This window comes from Pleurodeles waltl, chromosome 11 (assembly GCF_031143425.1).
Source record: "Pleurodeles waltl isolate 20211129_DDA chromosome 11, aPleWal1.hap1.20221129, whole genome shotgun sequence".
In the NCBI taxonomy this organism is placed as follows: domain Eukaryota; kingdom Metazoa; phylum Chordata; class Amphibia; order Caudata; family Salamandridae; genus Pleurodeles; species Pleurodeles waltl.
The window spans coordinates 380,584,812-380,601,285 of record NC_090450.1 but is presented as its reverse complement, the minus strand read 5'-3'; the positions used below and the strand labels follow the sequence as shown (position 1 = coordinate 380,601,285).

General features: G+C 42.7%; 1 protein-coding gene across 2 annotated transcripts in view; it reads left to right on the top strand.

The window, feature by feature from the left end:
- Positions 1–16,474, top strand: part of YEATS2 (YEATS domain containing 2) — a 1,667,962-nt gene that overhangs the window by 29,128 nt on the left and 1,622,360 nt on the right. For both annotated transcript variants that reach the window (XM_069213699.1, XM_069213698.1), the window contains exon 2: positions 12,088–12,198. In XM_069213699.1, the coding sequence (XP_069069800.1) occupies positions 12,099–12,198 (100 nt within the window). In that variant the 5' untranslated portion in view covers positions 12,088–12,098. The remainder of the gene's footprint in view (positions 1–12,087; positions 12,199–16,474) is intronic.

The window sequence follows — 16,474 nt, the reverse complement described above, 5'->3', positions numbered from 1 at the left end:
ATTGTGCACACAGCATATCCTGCTCTCGGTGTCCCTCCATTGTCTCTCAGACAAGAACCATCAACAAAGATAATTTGGTCATTCTCTTCCAATCGGGTATCTCGAATGTCTGGTCTCGGTTTTGTGCACAAGTCAGTTGCTTCAAGACAATCATGCTCAACGTCTCAATTTCAACATTCTAATTTGGGAGTAAGTTGCCAGGTTCAGCACTGTACATCTTTTCATTGACAAATTTGGTGACCCTAGAATACTCATTTCATATCTGGTCAATCTCGCACCATTCAAATATTGGGTTTTCGTCCTTGTAAGTAAAACCTCAATAGAGTGAGGGGTCATTCTAGTTGGAGGATATCCTATCACAATGCCTTCACACTGTGTAAGGCTTTGATCAACCTCTGCAACTGTGCGCAAGCAACCTGATAAGGCTGCTGCAGCTGGGTCCAAAGTAGCTGAAAAAATATGGTACTGGGTGGTTTACACATCCATGGACCTGTGTCAAGACAAAGAACATGCATCACGCTCATGCCAAAACCATGGGAAAGGTTTCGTGTAGTCAGGCATACCCAAGGCTGGAGCCTTGCACAGGCTCTCTCTCAATTCAGTGAATGCTTTCATTCCAGCTTGGTCTAACACTATCGGATCAGTGATTTCCTTATGACTCAGCTTCTGCAGTGGTCTCGAAATGACTGAAAAATGTGGAATCCATTGGCGACAGTAGCGTACCATCCCTAAAAACATCCTGACATCTCTCTGTGTGGTCAGGGTATTTATCTGCAATTTGGTTGTAATCCTTTCTCTGGATGTCTTTCTTGATCCTTTCTAAGTCTGGTGACTCAAGTATTTCACTACTTGTTGACAGTATTGTAATTTAAGCGGAGACACCTTATGACCATTCTTTCCCAAATGGTTCAGTAAGGCAATTGTATCATACTTGCACTCGTTCTTTGTTTTAGATGCAATCAGCAAGTCATCAATGTACTGTACCAAGGTCGATTGGAAAGGCAATTCCAACGACTCTAAATTATTTTTCAAGATCTGATTGAATATGGAAGGTGACTCTGAAAATCTTGGAGGAATTCTACACCAACAATAAACTTGATCCAGAAATTTGAAACAAAAGAAAAATTGGCTGTCCTCATGAAGAGGCACCGAAAAGAAGGGTTTTGACAAATCAATGACGGTGAACCATTCAGCATCACTTGGAATCTGAAACGTTATCATGGCTGGATTTGGCACCACAGGACAACATTTGACCACAATTTCATTTATTTTTCTCAAATCCTGGACAATTCAAACTTTCCCACAGGGCTTTAGCAAACCCGTTATCGGTGAATTACATGGGCTTCTCAATACTTACTTCAAACCACCTTGCTTTACAAAGTCTGCAATTTTTTAAGTGACCTTCATAAGGACATCTTGTGGCATGTGATACTGTGGAAGCTGAGGAAAAACTGCATTCGGTTTTACAGTTACTTTAACTGGCACAACTCCCTTTATCAGACCTACTTCTTTTCCTCTCAAATCCCATACTTTCTCCTTAACCATTCCCTGCAAATCAGGATGAAGCTCCTTCTCTGTTAACATCGGGGAAAAAATCAATCAGAGGGTACTCCTCATTTGTAGTTTACACTCTTTCTCTGGGGCTTGGTCATCTTCATCATCACTATTCATCTGAATCTCAATTCCATCATTTGAACAAGTAATTGCGGATTTTGTTTTACACAGCAAGTCTCTTCCCAGTAGGGATACCGGACTTGAATCCCAGACTACAAATTTGTGAAATACCTGAAAGTTACCAATTTTAACCTGAACCGGTTCTGTATTTGAGTTAGTCACTGATTTGCCACTCCTACAATCTGTACTGTTTTACCTGAAAGGGGCAAGTCTAGAACGTCTGCACTTCTCACTGTAGAGCGTGTAGCACCAGTGTCTACCAAGAATGAAACTCTGTGATCCATAACCTTTCCCTTCACATAAGAACCTCTCTGATCTGCTTCTGAGGAAGTTGCAAGCACACATGGTTCCTCTTCTGAACTGTCGCTCATCCATTCATCGTTTATTTCATTCTCAATGTTTAACAGGAATTGGTGTACTGTGGTATTACTTTGGTTAAGCCTGTGACCTGTTGAGAAAGCATCATCTGTTGCTGTTCCATTGGGGCTTGAGGTATTGGAATTTGCTGTCTAAACCATGGGAACCTGCTGCTGCATTGGCTGCAACTGCGTCATTTGTGGACGCTGCTGCATGGGTTATAAATTCTGCACCTGATTCACGTTATTTTTAAAATTTGGATTAGGACCTCTTTTTCTTGGTCCTCTCACGTTCTGGAACAAATTGATGTCATTGCCCTGCTGAACAACACCTTCCTGCACCATCATCGGACACTCCCGTTTCCAATGTCCAACGGCTCCGCAAACGTGACATGGCAATTTCTTCATCCCCTGCGCCTCATTCTGAACCCCTACAGTACCCAAATCTGGACCATGATTCATATTTCCTCCACTACCTCTCATCTGGGGCAGAAATACCATGTTTCCCTGCTGCTGCTGTGGTAACTGTTTTGGAAAATTCCCTTGCATACCTGTTTGAGCAGCTTTAATGTGCACCACCTTTGCCTTCTCTTTCAGCTTTCTCTTCTTTAACTCAATCTCATCACTACAGTACTTTGCATACTGCATTACCTCATCAATCGGCTTTGCTTGCCAACAAATCAAATGATTGTTAATCATCTGGCCAATTTCAGGTCTCAACCCTTCCACAAATCTGAACACAAAATGAATCCTGTCTTTCGCCTCCATTGTCTCTGAACCAGTATATTGCTTGAATGCCTGTAACAATCTCTCATAATACGCATTAATGGACTCCTTTGCTTCCTGAGCTGTCCTGTCAATTCTCAGCCAATCAATATTCTTGGGTAAAATTCTCGTTTTCAAAAACTCAGTCACCTTATAGTAATATTGTATTACCTCAGGAGATGGGGCACCTGTGTTCTTGTCTCTCTCCAGTTTCCTTGTTGGCCAATCTACACTCCTCTTACATTCGATCCACAGATCAGCTGGAACCACTGTTTCTAGTAACGTGTTCAAGTCCTCCCACAGGCACTTTACAAGTTTCACAAACCTGTGTGTCTGCTGATACCACTCTACTGACTTCTCTCTCAATTTTGGATAATCATTTTTAAATTATCGAATGTCACTTCCATTCCAAGGGACACAAATCAAATTCCCTCCTGGAATCTCTCTCATTGGTAACATTTTGACTGGATCCTTGTTCTGCTGCACATTTGCAGTCGGCTCCACAGAATCCCTTTTCCTCTTGTCTCTTCTCTTTACCCATCTTCCTTCCCATTTGTCTAATGCTCCCCAAGTCTGGGCAATTTGAAGCAATTCCTTAAGGTGTGCCTTCATTCCGGCAGATCTGATGTGTTCATAATCTTTAGTGTCAAAATCTAATCTATAACTCCTTTTCAAATGCTTTGTCTTCTCTAGTTCTGTGCTGTATTTCTTTGCCAGGTCTGCTAGTTTCTGATGCACATTGCTCACTTCCCTTGTAATCTTCTGGCACAAATATCTCAACTCTGCCTCTGTGTATGATTGTAACCTGTTCACACCCATAGTTCCCTCAATGAGTTCACCCACTTCCATGCTTAGCCTAGTATGATTCAAACACTCCTCTCCCGTAGGAGCACTCTGCGGGATATTCAGCTTGTCTAACCATTCAGTCGACTGCTGAGCTATCAATCCTTGCAACGGAATGTTACTGGCTTGGACTGGTGACACCTGCTGTGCTACTGCATTCGGGGTCTGCGGTGTCGACAATTTCAAACTCTGGCTAATGTTCGACCCTACCAAAGTATCTGGAAGTGCTACAAATGTACTGAGGTCTAAGAATGATCTTGATACGTCAAACGTCTGTCCCACAGGAGAGAGTACCCGATCATTCTCATTATGTCGTTCACTCATTATATTCTGGGACATGGCACCCTGTTCACCTACAGTAGGTTTCTTCTGTGCAAATAAGGGTACGGCTGGACCAACAGTAATAGGTAACGATATAGAATCTGGGGTTGGTCTGGCACTTTCTCTCTGTGGGAGAGTAACTCCCATGTTCTGATTCACCATTGAAGAAATATCTGACTGTGTCCCTGTGACTGGAGTGAATCTTGGCTTGACCTGTGGCTGCACTTGGGAAAGTAAAAGTGGAGTTGGTTTAGTCTGAACCAACATTGGTCTTGGGTAAAGCTGTTCCATAGGCACCATTAAGTTCAATCCATAATGGGCACATCGGGGTAAATTCTCTGAACCTGTGGCGGTTGCACTCATTGTCCTATTAACCTGTGTTGGAGCTGTCGGATCAGCACTGGTGCTGGGACCACTCTCATGTGCTGTATATGGTGGTGGGCGATTTCTCAATAACTGTAAAATAAACTCATCATCTGATTCCTCTTCCACTGTTGGAGACTTTCTAGCCTCCCTACTTTTGGACGGACTTCTGTTAGTTTTCTGGTAGCTTTCTTTCCTTCCTTCTCATTGTCCTGCGTAATTACTGGAAATAACTTAATTCTGTGCAAAATCTCCATCCTCCAATCTCTCTGACCACTGTCCCAATTAGCCTCTGTTAAAGTCTTTTCTGCCTTTCTCACCCTCCTCTCGAATTTCTGTTGCTGTCTGGCTACTAAATCCCAAATCGCTAATGCTTCAAACTGTGCTGGTCTCGGAAGGGGCTTCAATTCATACAGCACCATCCTTAAATGCTCTAGAACCCTCAAATTGAATGTCCCATTTGTAGGAAATGCTAAGTTCCTATCCTTCTGTCACTTTGCACCATTGTTTAGCCAAAGACATGGCGCAACATCCTTCTCTTTCTTTACAGTGTAAGCTGGTGTACCTTCTGGTGGTGTAGCCTCGCCTATACTCGTTGTAATATACGTATCTCCCCTTAACCCCTTTGCTGTCAGGCCTTTTCCCCTCCTGTGCCGAGCCTTTTTTGGCTATTTGGGGCAGTTTGCGCTTAGGCCCTCATAACTTTTTGTTCACATAAGCTACCCACGCCAAATTTGCGTCCTTTCTTTCCAACATCCTAGGGATTCTAGAGGCACCCAGACTATGTGGGTTCCCCTGAAGGAGACCAAGAAATTAGCCAAAATACAGCAACATTTTTGTTTTTTTAAAAACAAAATGGGAAATAAGGGCTGCAGAAGAAGGATTGTGTTTTTTTCCCCTGAAAATGGCATCAACAAAGTGTCTGTGGTGGTAAAATCACCATCTTCCCAGCTTTCAGGAACAGGCAGAGTTGAATTAGAAAACCCAATTTTTCAACACAATTTTTACATTTTTCTGGGACATACCCCATTTTACAATTTTCTTTTTTTTTGTGTGCTTTCAGCCTCCTTCCAGTTAGTGACCGAAATGGGTGAGAAACCAGTGCTGGATCCCAGAAAGCTAAACATTTCTGAAAAGTAGACAACATTCTGAATTCAGCAAGGGGTCATTTGTGTAGATCCTACAAGTGTTTCCTACAGAAAATAACAGCTGAAATAAAAGAATATTGAAATTGAGATGAAAAAAAACAGCCATTTTTCTCCATGTTTTACTCTGTAACTTTTCCTGCGATGTCAGATTTTTTTAAAGGAATATACTGTTACGTCAGCTGGACTCTACTGGTTGCGGGGATATATAGGGCTTGTAGGTTCATCAAGATCCCTAGGTACCCAGAGCTAATAAATGAGCTGTACCTTGCAATGGGTTTTCATTCTATACCGGGTATACAGCAATTAATTTGCTGAAATAAAAAAAGTGAAAAATAGGTATCAGGAAAACCTTTGTATTTCCAAAATGGCCACAAGATAAGGTGTTGAGAAGCAGTGGTTATTTGCACATCTCTGAATTCCGGGGTGGCCATACTAGCATGTGAATTACAGGGCATTTCTCAAATAGATGTCTTTCTTACACACTGTCTTACATTTGGAAGGAAAAAATGTAGAGAAAGACAAGGGGCAATAACACTTGTTTTGCTATTCTGTGTTTCCCCCATGTCTCCTGATAAAAATTGTATCTCAGTCGCCTGGGTAGCCCTAGCGCCCGCGACAGGAACTGCCCCAAAACACAACGTTGACACATCACATTTTCATAAAGAAAACAGAGCTGTTTTTTGCAATGTGCCTAGCTGTGGATTTGGGCCTCTAGCTCAGCCGGCACCTAGAGAAACCTAGCAAACCTGCGCAGTTTTGAATCCAAGATGGGGTGACTTGTGGGGCTCTGACCAGGTTCTGTTACCCAGAATCCTTTGCAAACCTCAAAATGTGGCCAAATAAACACTTTTTCCTCTCATTTCGGTGACAGAAAGTTCAGGAATCAGAGAGGAGCCACAAATTTCCACCCAGCGTTCCCCCAAGTCTCCCGATAAAAATGGTACCTCACTTTTGTTTGTGGGCCTACTCCCCGTGAGAGGAAATGCCCCAAAACACTATCTGGACACATCAAAATTCTCAAATACAAAACAACCTGTTTTTGCAGGGGGTACCTGCGTTTTTGGTCCTGGACCCACCAGTCTTCTAGGGAAACCTACCAAACCCAGACATTTCTGAAAACTAGACACCCGAGGGAGTCCAATGAGGTGGAACTTGCGTGGATCCCCCAATGTTTTCTTACCCAGAATCCTCAGCAAACCTCAAATTTAGCTAAAAAATCACATTGTTCCCACATTTCTGTGTGGGATCACCGCACTGGGACAGATTTCATACCACCCAATGTTCCCCTCAGTCTCCCGGTAAAAATGATACCTCATTTGTTTAGGTGGGCCAAGTGCTTGTGAAAGGGAAGAACCAAAAACATGTTGATATTGAGGGGGAACCAAATGGGGTCCAAAAGGACAGTTTGCAAAAAAACATTTTTAGGCTGACAAGTGCAGCAGAATTGTTATCGGTATAGATGAGACAATGCTAGGTGGTAGGAATTTTGTGGATTCCTGCAGATTCCGGAAGGTTCCATCACAAAAACGTGGGGAAAATGTGTGATTTCCAGCAAAATTGGAGGTTTGCAGGGCATTGTGGGTACAAAAATGGTGCAGGGTGCATGTGAAACACCACCCTGGAATCACCCAGATGTTTAGCTTTCAGATGTGTCTAGGTCTTGTGGATTTTTCTACATGGCAGTGTCCCAAAGTCCATAAAGTGCAGCCCTCACCATTCCAAGTGGGACGATTTTGAGAGTTAGCCAAGCTCTCATGGCCCAAATGTAAAACCAAAACCAAAACCTAAAATAATCAAATGTCTTCTTGCTTGCTGTGGGATAAGATGTTTTAGAGTGCAGGGGAGAGCTGAAAGACTGTTACCCCCTTCAGTTGGGGTGGGGGCATAACCCGGCCCATACTGGTTGGTAGCTACCACCCCAATATATTTATATATATTTTTTAAATTCCCTGGCATCTGGTAGACTTTCTGCCCCCCCCTGGGGTGTGGATCAGGGGTAATTGTCCCATCTGCCCACTGGTGGGCAGGAGAACTTTGGCCCCATTTATTTGGGGTGGGGGTATGGACCTACCCCCACCTTCTTATTTTGGGGGGAAAAAAAAACTTCCCTGGTCTGTGGTGGGCTTTCTGCCCCCCCCCCACCTTGGGGGCAGATGGGCCTTCCAAAAATAGGCTCATCTGTCCCCGAGGGGGGCAGATATGGCCAACAGTAATGTGCCCCCATGGGGAGCGAGCCTTACCCAAGGGGGTTCCTCCCCTTAAGGAGAAAACATGCATACACACACACACACACCAATCCCTGATGCCTAATTGGTTTCTGCCCCCTTTGGGGGCAGATCGGCCTAATAACAATAGGCTGATCTGCCCCCAAGGGGGGCAGAAATGGTCTAAATACAATGTGCCCCCCAGGGGAGCAGCCCTTGCCTAAGGGATCGCTCCCCACCTCTAAAAAAAAAAAAAAAAAACACATTTTTTTTTAGCCCTGGTGCCTAGAGGTGGGGGGGGTGGGGGGGGGCAGAAATGGCCTAAAATACAATTGCGACCCTTGCCTAAGGGGTCGCTCCCCTTCCGTGAATTTGGCGTGTAAAAAAAAAAAAAAAAAACTCCCCGGTGTCTAGTGGTTTCTGCCCCCTTGGGGTTCAGACTGGCCCCATAAAAATAGGCTGATCTGCCTAAATATAATTTGCCACCTAGGAAGCGATCCTTGCCTAAAGGGTCGCTCCCCAAAAAAAAAAAAAAAAAAAAAAAAACATAAAAAGAAACAAACAAAAAAAAAGATCCCTGGCGCCTAGTGGTTTCTGCCCCTCCCCTGGGGGCAGATCAGCCTAACAATAGGCCAATCTACCCCCAGGGGGGCAGAAAAGGCCTTGCAAAATATTGCCCCCCTGGGGAGCGACACTTGCCCAAGGGGTCGCTCTCCTCATGCTAGTTTCTTTTGAAAAAAGAAATCCCTGGTGTCTAGTGGGCATTTTCAAAAGCCGGATCGCTTTATGATCCGGCTTTTGAAATGCTCTGAGAGACTTCAAAGGGAAGGAAATTCCCTTCCTTCCCTTTGAAGCCTCTCAGGGCCCCCATCACATGATCGGAAAAGAAACTACAACTTCATTTGGTGTATGCAAACTCCCTAAACCCTCACAAACCTCACAATTCACCTGTGATTTGCATAAGCTGTGCTAGCGCAACCTACTTCATTCACACTGTCATTAGAACGCCGAGAACATCCATAAACAACCATTAGCAAGATCTGAGATTCCTGGAAAGTCATTTCTGGACTTAGGGAAATATTTTCTCTCCAATTAGCATCATTGAAAAATAAATCTAAATCACAATAATAATGAACTCTCAAAGGACCAAATCATCAAGCCACCACCATCTCTGGGAACACCCACAATGGGCTCTTATGGAGAGGAACCATCCATCTCTGCTATCTTCTCTGTATTGGACATCTATGGTGAGCTCTTAGGGAGACAAACCATTAATTCTGTTACTATCTCTGGTAATGCCTGTTACTCTGTACCGGACGTCTAAGATGGGCTCTTATGGAGACTAACCATCACCTCTGCTACCATCACTGTTAGCGCGTCTGACCTTAAAAAGTAAACTTACAAGGGGACGCGAATAGGTCACTGAACCTTTTGACTCGCAGTTAAGATGCTCTCACCATAACTCTAGTACTTGCAGATCAATAGTCAGTACACAATATCAAAAACATTAATAATCAATAGTCAGTATTTGTCACACACCATGACCTTTCAGTCCTGAATAACCACACCTTTTAGTAAAAGTTAGAATATTTATTTACCTATATTAACAATGGTAAAGTCATGTAAATTAACCTCAAAATCAAATGACACACATACAGAAACACTGGCTGTCCAAAGCACGGAAAAACGTAATCTAATCAAAGCTTGAACTATTAAACATTCTAAGGTTACAGTACACATTAATAATAGAACAGTTGCACAAATGAGATCACATACATTTAGATTCAGCAAGGAAATTCATCAAGCAGTATTCCCTAGTAGCAGATTTTCATTAGTGAGGTTCCTTAACTAATGCCAGATTAGCATCAGCATGTTGGGCTTCATGCAAAACAATTTAGTTAGACGGATTTTGGAAAACCTCTAACTATGGCTCTTGCAAAGCAGTGCGGTTGGTTCCTAGAGAGAAAAAGCAAATATGCACATTATACATGGGTACAATAATACCTCTCCTCAGTTTGATTGACAAGCTAAAATAGTCTTCTTCATCAGGATTCAGCATCAATGTTCAGAAAACGCAAAGTCTTTAAGCAACTTGAAAGAATAGAGGTAAACCCTCAAGAAGAATAGAAAGAATGGCATATCATCTCTTGGTGCAGTCCCGTTAAGTTAAATTCACTAAAACTGCATCCCAAATCCCTATTAGCCAAGGGTTTGCATGTTCACACTTTGTCCAATAAAACTAAAACTCCAAATCTATTAATTCTACCATTACTCTGTTCACATGTCGCTGATTGGTTTCTCCTGCAATGTTCTCATCATCCGGCTTGTCTGGTAACAATATTGTTGCAGCTTCTATTCCAGTCAGTGTCTCCATTGTTCTCCTCCTGAGAGAGTCAGTCTTACACACATTACATACATATTGTTACATTTAGCAAGAACAGCATCTTATAGCAGTCGGTTCTCATGAGAAAAGATTCTCAGCTCCGAGCACATTTACACAATTCAATGGAAAATCACAGTTTAACTTTCTAGGAGTTAAGAAATACAGCTTGACATGAGGCCTCGCAACTAGGCCAAGACCTTCGCTAAGTTCAGGCCTACAATAAATAAAACTAATACATAATGCTTAACCTTTAATATGACAAATCACTACATTAGTCAAACATATGCTCATTTTCAAATGCGTGCATTATTATTCTACGTTATTATATTTTCTACACAAATCCATTACTCAGAATACATACACACTCATCAATAATTTTTATTAGAACACCTGCGCTAGCATTACTCACTGCTCCATTTAGTGGGTAGGAAATAACCACTCCAATGGAGTGTGAGGTTCCTCCCTGAAAGTAGTCTAAAGCCACTATATCCCTGATTATCTGTCCATGGTGGTTTGTAGGCAGGGTCAAGTTTCACAGTCCTCCTCCCACCTGTGTCCACTGTCTTTGCAAAGTATCATTTGGGACTCCTGTGCCGCCAGCAGATGAGCAGTAGTCAGACTGTCTAACTAGAACCAGATATCCTACTGTTGGTATTCAAATAGATGCTCTAGTCAGGATTTTGCATTTCTACTGCAGGAATGCCACCATTCAAGTACTTTCTATATCTGCCTGGTCCACGTTCTTGATTATTTTGCACACCTGCTTTTCCACAGTGTCTTCAAACATGTCTAGATTCAAGGTATGTGGCAAGCTTGTACTACATCAGCGTACTCCGATTCACAATTCACATTGATTACCTTCACTGCAGATTGTACTTATTTGTAGAAGAACAAGGGTTTATCTTATTCCAAACGTTTTGCAGTGAACCCCATTGTACTCTGCAGCCGACATTTGCTGTGGGAGAGTCCTGTAATTCCTATCAGTTTTTTCCTTTGAGAAGTGTTAAATTTTCTCTTTCAATTTTCATATTGTTAATTTACTCTATCTATTGAGTTATTGTGATCTTCCTGCTTTCCTCCACTGGATACTGAGAAATTGCAAGTGCAAGGGCCTCAAGCCTGGTGTTTTCACTTATGATTGGGATCGCATTTGAGGGAACGTGACAGTATTGGAGAATTTCCCAATGTTCAACATTGCACGTTTGCTGCTCTGTTTTTCTTGAGTGCTTCCTGCACATTCACAGCACAGAGTGGGCTAAATTCTATCCCTGAGGCTTGCATACTAGTCCAGTTGAGTAGGTTGTCTGAAGTCAGCTGCTCTGCTGCAACAAGGCTCAATTTTTCCAGTTGTGTTTCTTTAGGTAATAGTTTTTATTCACATGTAATAAGATGTCCAATACTTTAACGAGGGGTTAACATTACTTTAAACATATCATGTGTCTGAGTCACTAGCAGCCTCTATTTTCCCCTTTGCGTAGAACTACGTTGCTCCATGGCCATCTTTGTTCTTTGTTTCTACATAGTGGAAGTTAGCACTTCCCACCCACATGAACAAAATAATTGTTCGTAAATCAAACCCTTGTATGCCAAGAGGCTCTATTATTCATATATCATTATAGAACTTATAGACATGCTTCTTTTTTGAGTGGCCACTTTTGTACTGCAATTCATCTGCACTATTTTCTGTTTAAATATGTTTTATTACGTATTTACACTGTCAGCATGCAGCCTAAGTGTTGGTGGGGCTTCTGGTGGCACGGCAAGCTACATGCTGGTCTAACTGGATACAAAGGAAATCAGTTCACACAATGTCAGTATCCAGATGCAGCCAGTACCTCGAGGGGTTAAATGTAATTGAACATGGTAGTAGACCTTATTTATGTTGAAATGCCAATTTGCTTCACTCTTTCATTTGTGAGCTGGTTGGTGTTTTATTGTCAATGTTTGCTTGATTTTTGTCTGCATGCTCCTGCCTAGGTGTAGTAAAGTGAGGGCCATGTCACTGACACTGATGTTGTTCTTTATACCAGAGCCTTCCAACATGTCTGGAATGAAAAGGGCAATGGAAGATAAGGATCCTGATTATGATGACATCTTTGTGGTACAGCCAAGTAAACGGCATAAACCCAATGAGCATACAGGTAACGTGAAGTTAGATGTATATATAAATATATATATTTTTTTAATAAAATGTTCAACACTGGAGTTTAAGCTGTCTCTCAGTTTCTCATTATCAGGAACTCTTGCATAACGTTAGTTTGAGAGCTAATGCCCCTCAACAATTCAGGCACTGCATGAAAAGCGTTTGTGATCCTGGGGCTGGTTCACTAACAAAAATAACTAAAAAATCAAAACATTTTGGTTTTGTCAGTGCTTTGTTAGTCTTAAAAACTGAACATAATTCATTAAGCTTCCCTTGAACTCACATTTTAATGAGTGCTATGTGTTAAATCTTAAACAACAATAGAAAGTTAATCACCTGTCACATGGACTCTCATGATATTACTCTTGGAGATTCACAAATTTAATATTCTGATCAATAAATCTTCCTGCAGGTTCTTCCCTTTTAGAATATTCTCCTAGATGCTAAACTGGACCAGAATTTCTTTCCTCCACAGTAACTCTCCAGAGCCACAAGGTGGCGCCATGCAATTGTAGCCTTGACTCCTCCCCCTGAACATGATGACACCAGCATATAATAGGTGCCAGCCTGTGCACTGAAGTCCCTTCCTGCATTCACATGCCTCATCAATGTAGTCTGAAGTTTTCTTTTGGTGCTTGCTAACACATTTCCTAAGTTTTGACAGCGACTAGGTCAAATTACTCCTCCATAAGTTAGTTTCCGGATTCAAGTCCTGTTGTGGAAGTGTCACCAGCTGATGTCTCTTTTACATCCACAGGTCATGTGCATGTGGCATTTCGGCACTGATCATGAGTTTGCAGCATATTATTATGATTATGATAATGATTATTATTTTTCTTTTAAAACACAGGGACGTGCCAAAATGTTCTACACCCCAAACCAATATGTCCCCTGATAGGGAACAGTCTCCATAAAGTTCATCCCTCAAACCATGCAAAGAACCATAGGAAGGAAATCACCCCTTCTTTCCTACATAAATGTTCTGGGACCATTTTGAGTTACCTTTATATAACTGATCCCGAAGTTGTCTTGGTCATCAAAGCTGATTCCAAAGCTGGTCATGATCAGTCAGAATTTCCTGCCCCATCTGCAGACCCCACGCAGGTTGAGCCCTTTCGTCTTACCTTATTGGATATCTTTTAGGATGACAACAGTACCCCCTAAGCCACTTCCCATTCGAAGATCTGTTTCTTCAGGTTTGGCAGCTCCATCACAGGCCTCCACATTTTGTCGCCTTTAGGCCTTGGAAAAGGCCACAGACCATGGTGTCCTCTCTTGTTTACCTGGCGCTGTCAGATTCCCATCCAAAAGTTGGTTAAATGCCACACACTGAGTTCCTATCAGCTCTGTCCTCTAAGTCAGCTGAAATAATCTGGGTGGCAAAAGAGGTCAGAACTTCCCTCATAGAGCAGCTTCTTTCAGGGTCCCAACTTTTTGCCCGATGAAGCAGTTATTCGGCTTCTTCCCCATCAACATAACCTTGCTTGATAAGGATTATAATCATATGGAAAAGGATGATTCTAAGGCTGATAATCTTCTTCCTTTTTTACTCTGATTCTGGTCTTCATCTTGTCCTACTAAATGCCAGTGTCTCCAGAAGGGATCGTCCCTTACGTCCTTTGGTATCAAAAACTGGAAAGATTCTGCTTTACAACAGTGGTGGGTAAAGCAGCAAGAACTGTGAAGCTGACTTTGTGCATTTAGTAATCAAAGTTTAACATCAAAGCAGATCCTAAAGTGCAGTTTGGATTTTGAGGGTTCTTTGCCCAGGTATATGGGCACTGTCATTGCGCTTCTCTTTCCTGACTGATTTCGGTCCACTGGCTTCTCAGGAGATATCCAGGCCACTCTGATGGACATGTCTTTTGACAGTGAGCTGCTTTTTGGAGAGAAGCCAGCTGCTCTGTGGAACGTGTATTTTAAAACAAAATAGTAATAATAATACCAGGGCTGTGGCTCACTCCCTGTACCAGGTCTCAGCAGTTTGATCAGCACTACAGTAAATTCTGGGGCTATTTCACAGCTCAGCAGAGGCAACCTTTTTAATCGGTCAGATGCCTCAGCAAATCTACTTTTTTATTTCATGCTAGGGGTGCTTCTAAGGGTCAATATCACCAGTAGCAGCAGCAGATCCAGTCCTTTCAGTCTTATGCTGGCTCTGCTGCCGCAAACCCTCTCTGATTAGCCTCAACCCCACTGTTCCCCACTCAAGACACTATCTGCCAGTGGGAGGGTCACACACCCTTCCATCTGTTGGGAGATGATCTTGGCAGAGCACTGGGTTATCCAGTTGATCTGCAAGTGCTACATCCTGCCCTTCTTGCCCCATACTCAGGCCTGCCCTCATTCTGCCAGGCTGTGATTTCTGGCATATACCTCTTTCCCGGAGGCAGAGGTCCTTGCCCTGCTCAACAAAGGGGCTCTAGAGGTGGTGTCTCTGTCAGAAATGGGCATGGGATTCTATTCTTCTTTACTTCTTTCTCTGGCTTCCAAGAAGGATGGAGGTTTGACTCCTGTTGTGGTTGTTGGTCTTCTGGACTTGTTACTTCAGCAGTATAAGTTTTTAAGATGCTGTTCTGCCTGCCAGTTCTGTCCGCTCACTGGCATTACCTGAGGATCGTGGATATTCAGTAGTTGATGGTGCGATATCCCAGGCCTAAAGGTTTTGCGTCTATTCTACTACTTGGCCTCTTGCATCCTGCTGGTTCTGTACACCAAATGAAGGGTGTGGGTCCTGCAGTGGTGCTTGTGACGGCAGTGAATACTAAGGGAACCCCTTGGCTCAGGTTCAGATATTGTAGCCACTGTTGGATATACCGCTCCAATCAGAATGTGGGTTGTCCATCTAGTTTCTATGGTTCCTGTGAAATCATGGGTGTGAGATGTGGATGTGAGATCAGAATTCAGCAGGAATTAACGCTTGGTGTGTGGTTATGAAGAGTTGTGAGGCTCAACCAAGTCTGACCTTAGTACCATCCATTTTGGTAAAAAAAAAATATATCCACTTTGAGGGTGTACATAGACACTCCCCTTTGCATTTCTTTAGGTTTTTGCCATGCTGAGAATCCATTTTATCATAGCCTCTGGTCAGAGTAATTGTCTCCTCCAGTGTTGAAGTTCCCTAGAACTAGTAAAAGCCTTAATAAATCAGCTCCCAAGATCAAATAGATCCAAGGCTTGTACTTCATATACTGCCAATTTTAAATGACTTGACAAGCTTGTCTGTGCTGGGAATGAATTATAATAAAGCACCTGAAATGATCATGCAAATACCGTCCAATATCATTGTGGCATCCGCAAGCAGTATATATGTTCTATATATGTGCTATGATACTCCAATTTTGTTTGTTGTTAGTGTCCAAGTCTGGATCTTTTGGCTCCTTCACCAAATTCCAATCAGTGATGTGGCCTCCAACCTCAGTCTTGTGTGTTTTCTGCTGCCATCCCTAAACCCTGCTTCACGCTGTTAAACTTCTGTTCCAGTCTGTTTCCATCCTCTGCTCTTTCTGCAAAGATGTATTTTCATTGATCAGCCCTCCGCTCCATTCTTTACTGTCCTTTTAGCTTTGACTTTTTATAGGTCACTTGCCTGAATACCACCTGAGTAAATGTTTCAGAATCCCTACTGGAACCAAAAAATATGAAGTGCCTGGATACCCTCACAGGTGATTAGTGCGTGTTAGACCTGTCAGCTCTTCGCATTGTTTCCCCTATCTTTTTGGCTTCTGACTTCCTGTTTTGATCCTGTGTTGAACTTCGTTTTTGCTGGCTTTAGGACTCTGGGCACTTTACCACTGCTGACCAGTTCAAAGGTGCAAGTGCTCTCTGTCTAAATGGTATTGGTTAGTGTCATATTTGATTTACTAATAAATCCCTAGTGTGTAGTGTACCATGTGTGCCCAAGGTCTGTAAATCAAATGCTACTAGTGGGTCTGCAACACTGATTGTGCCACCCACAGGAGTAGCCCTGTAAATATGTCTCAGACATGCCACTGTAGTGTCTGTGTGTGCAGTTTTGAACTGCCAATTCAACTTGGCAAGTGCACCCACTTGCCAGGTTCCGATCTTCCCTTTTACTACATGTAAGTCACCCCTAAGGTAGGCCCAAGGCAGCCCCATCGGCAGGGTGCCATGTATTTAAAAGGTAGCACATGTACTGGTGTGTTTTACATGTCCTGATACTGAAATACCCCTATCTCTCCCATAGGGTACCAGGGGGATTGCCTCGAAATATCTTTTTACATGTAATTTCCCATTGGGAACAGGTAGTGATG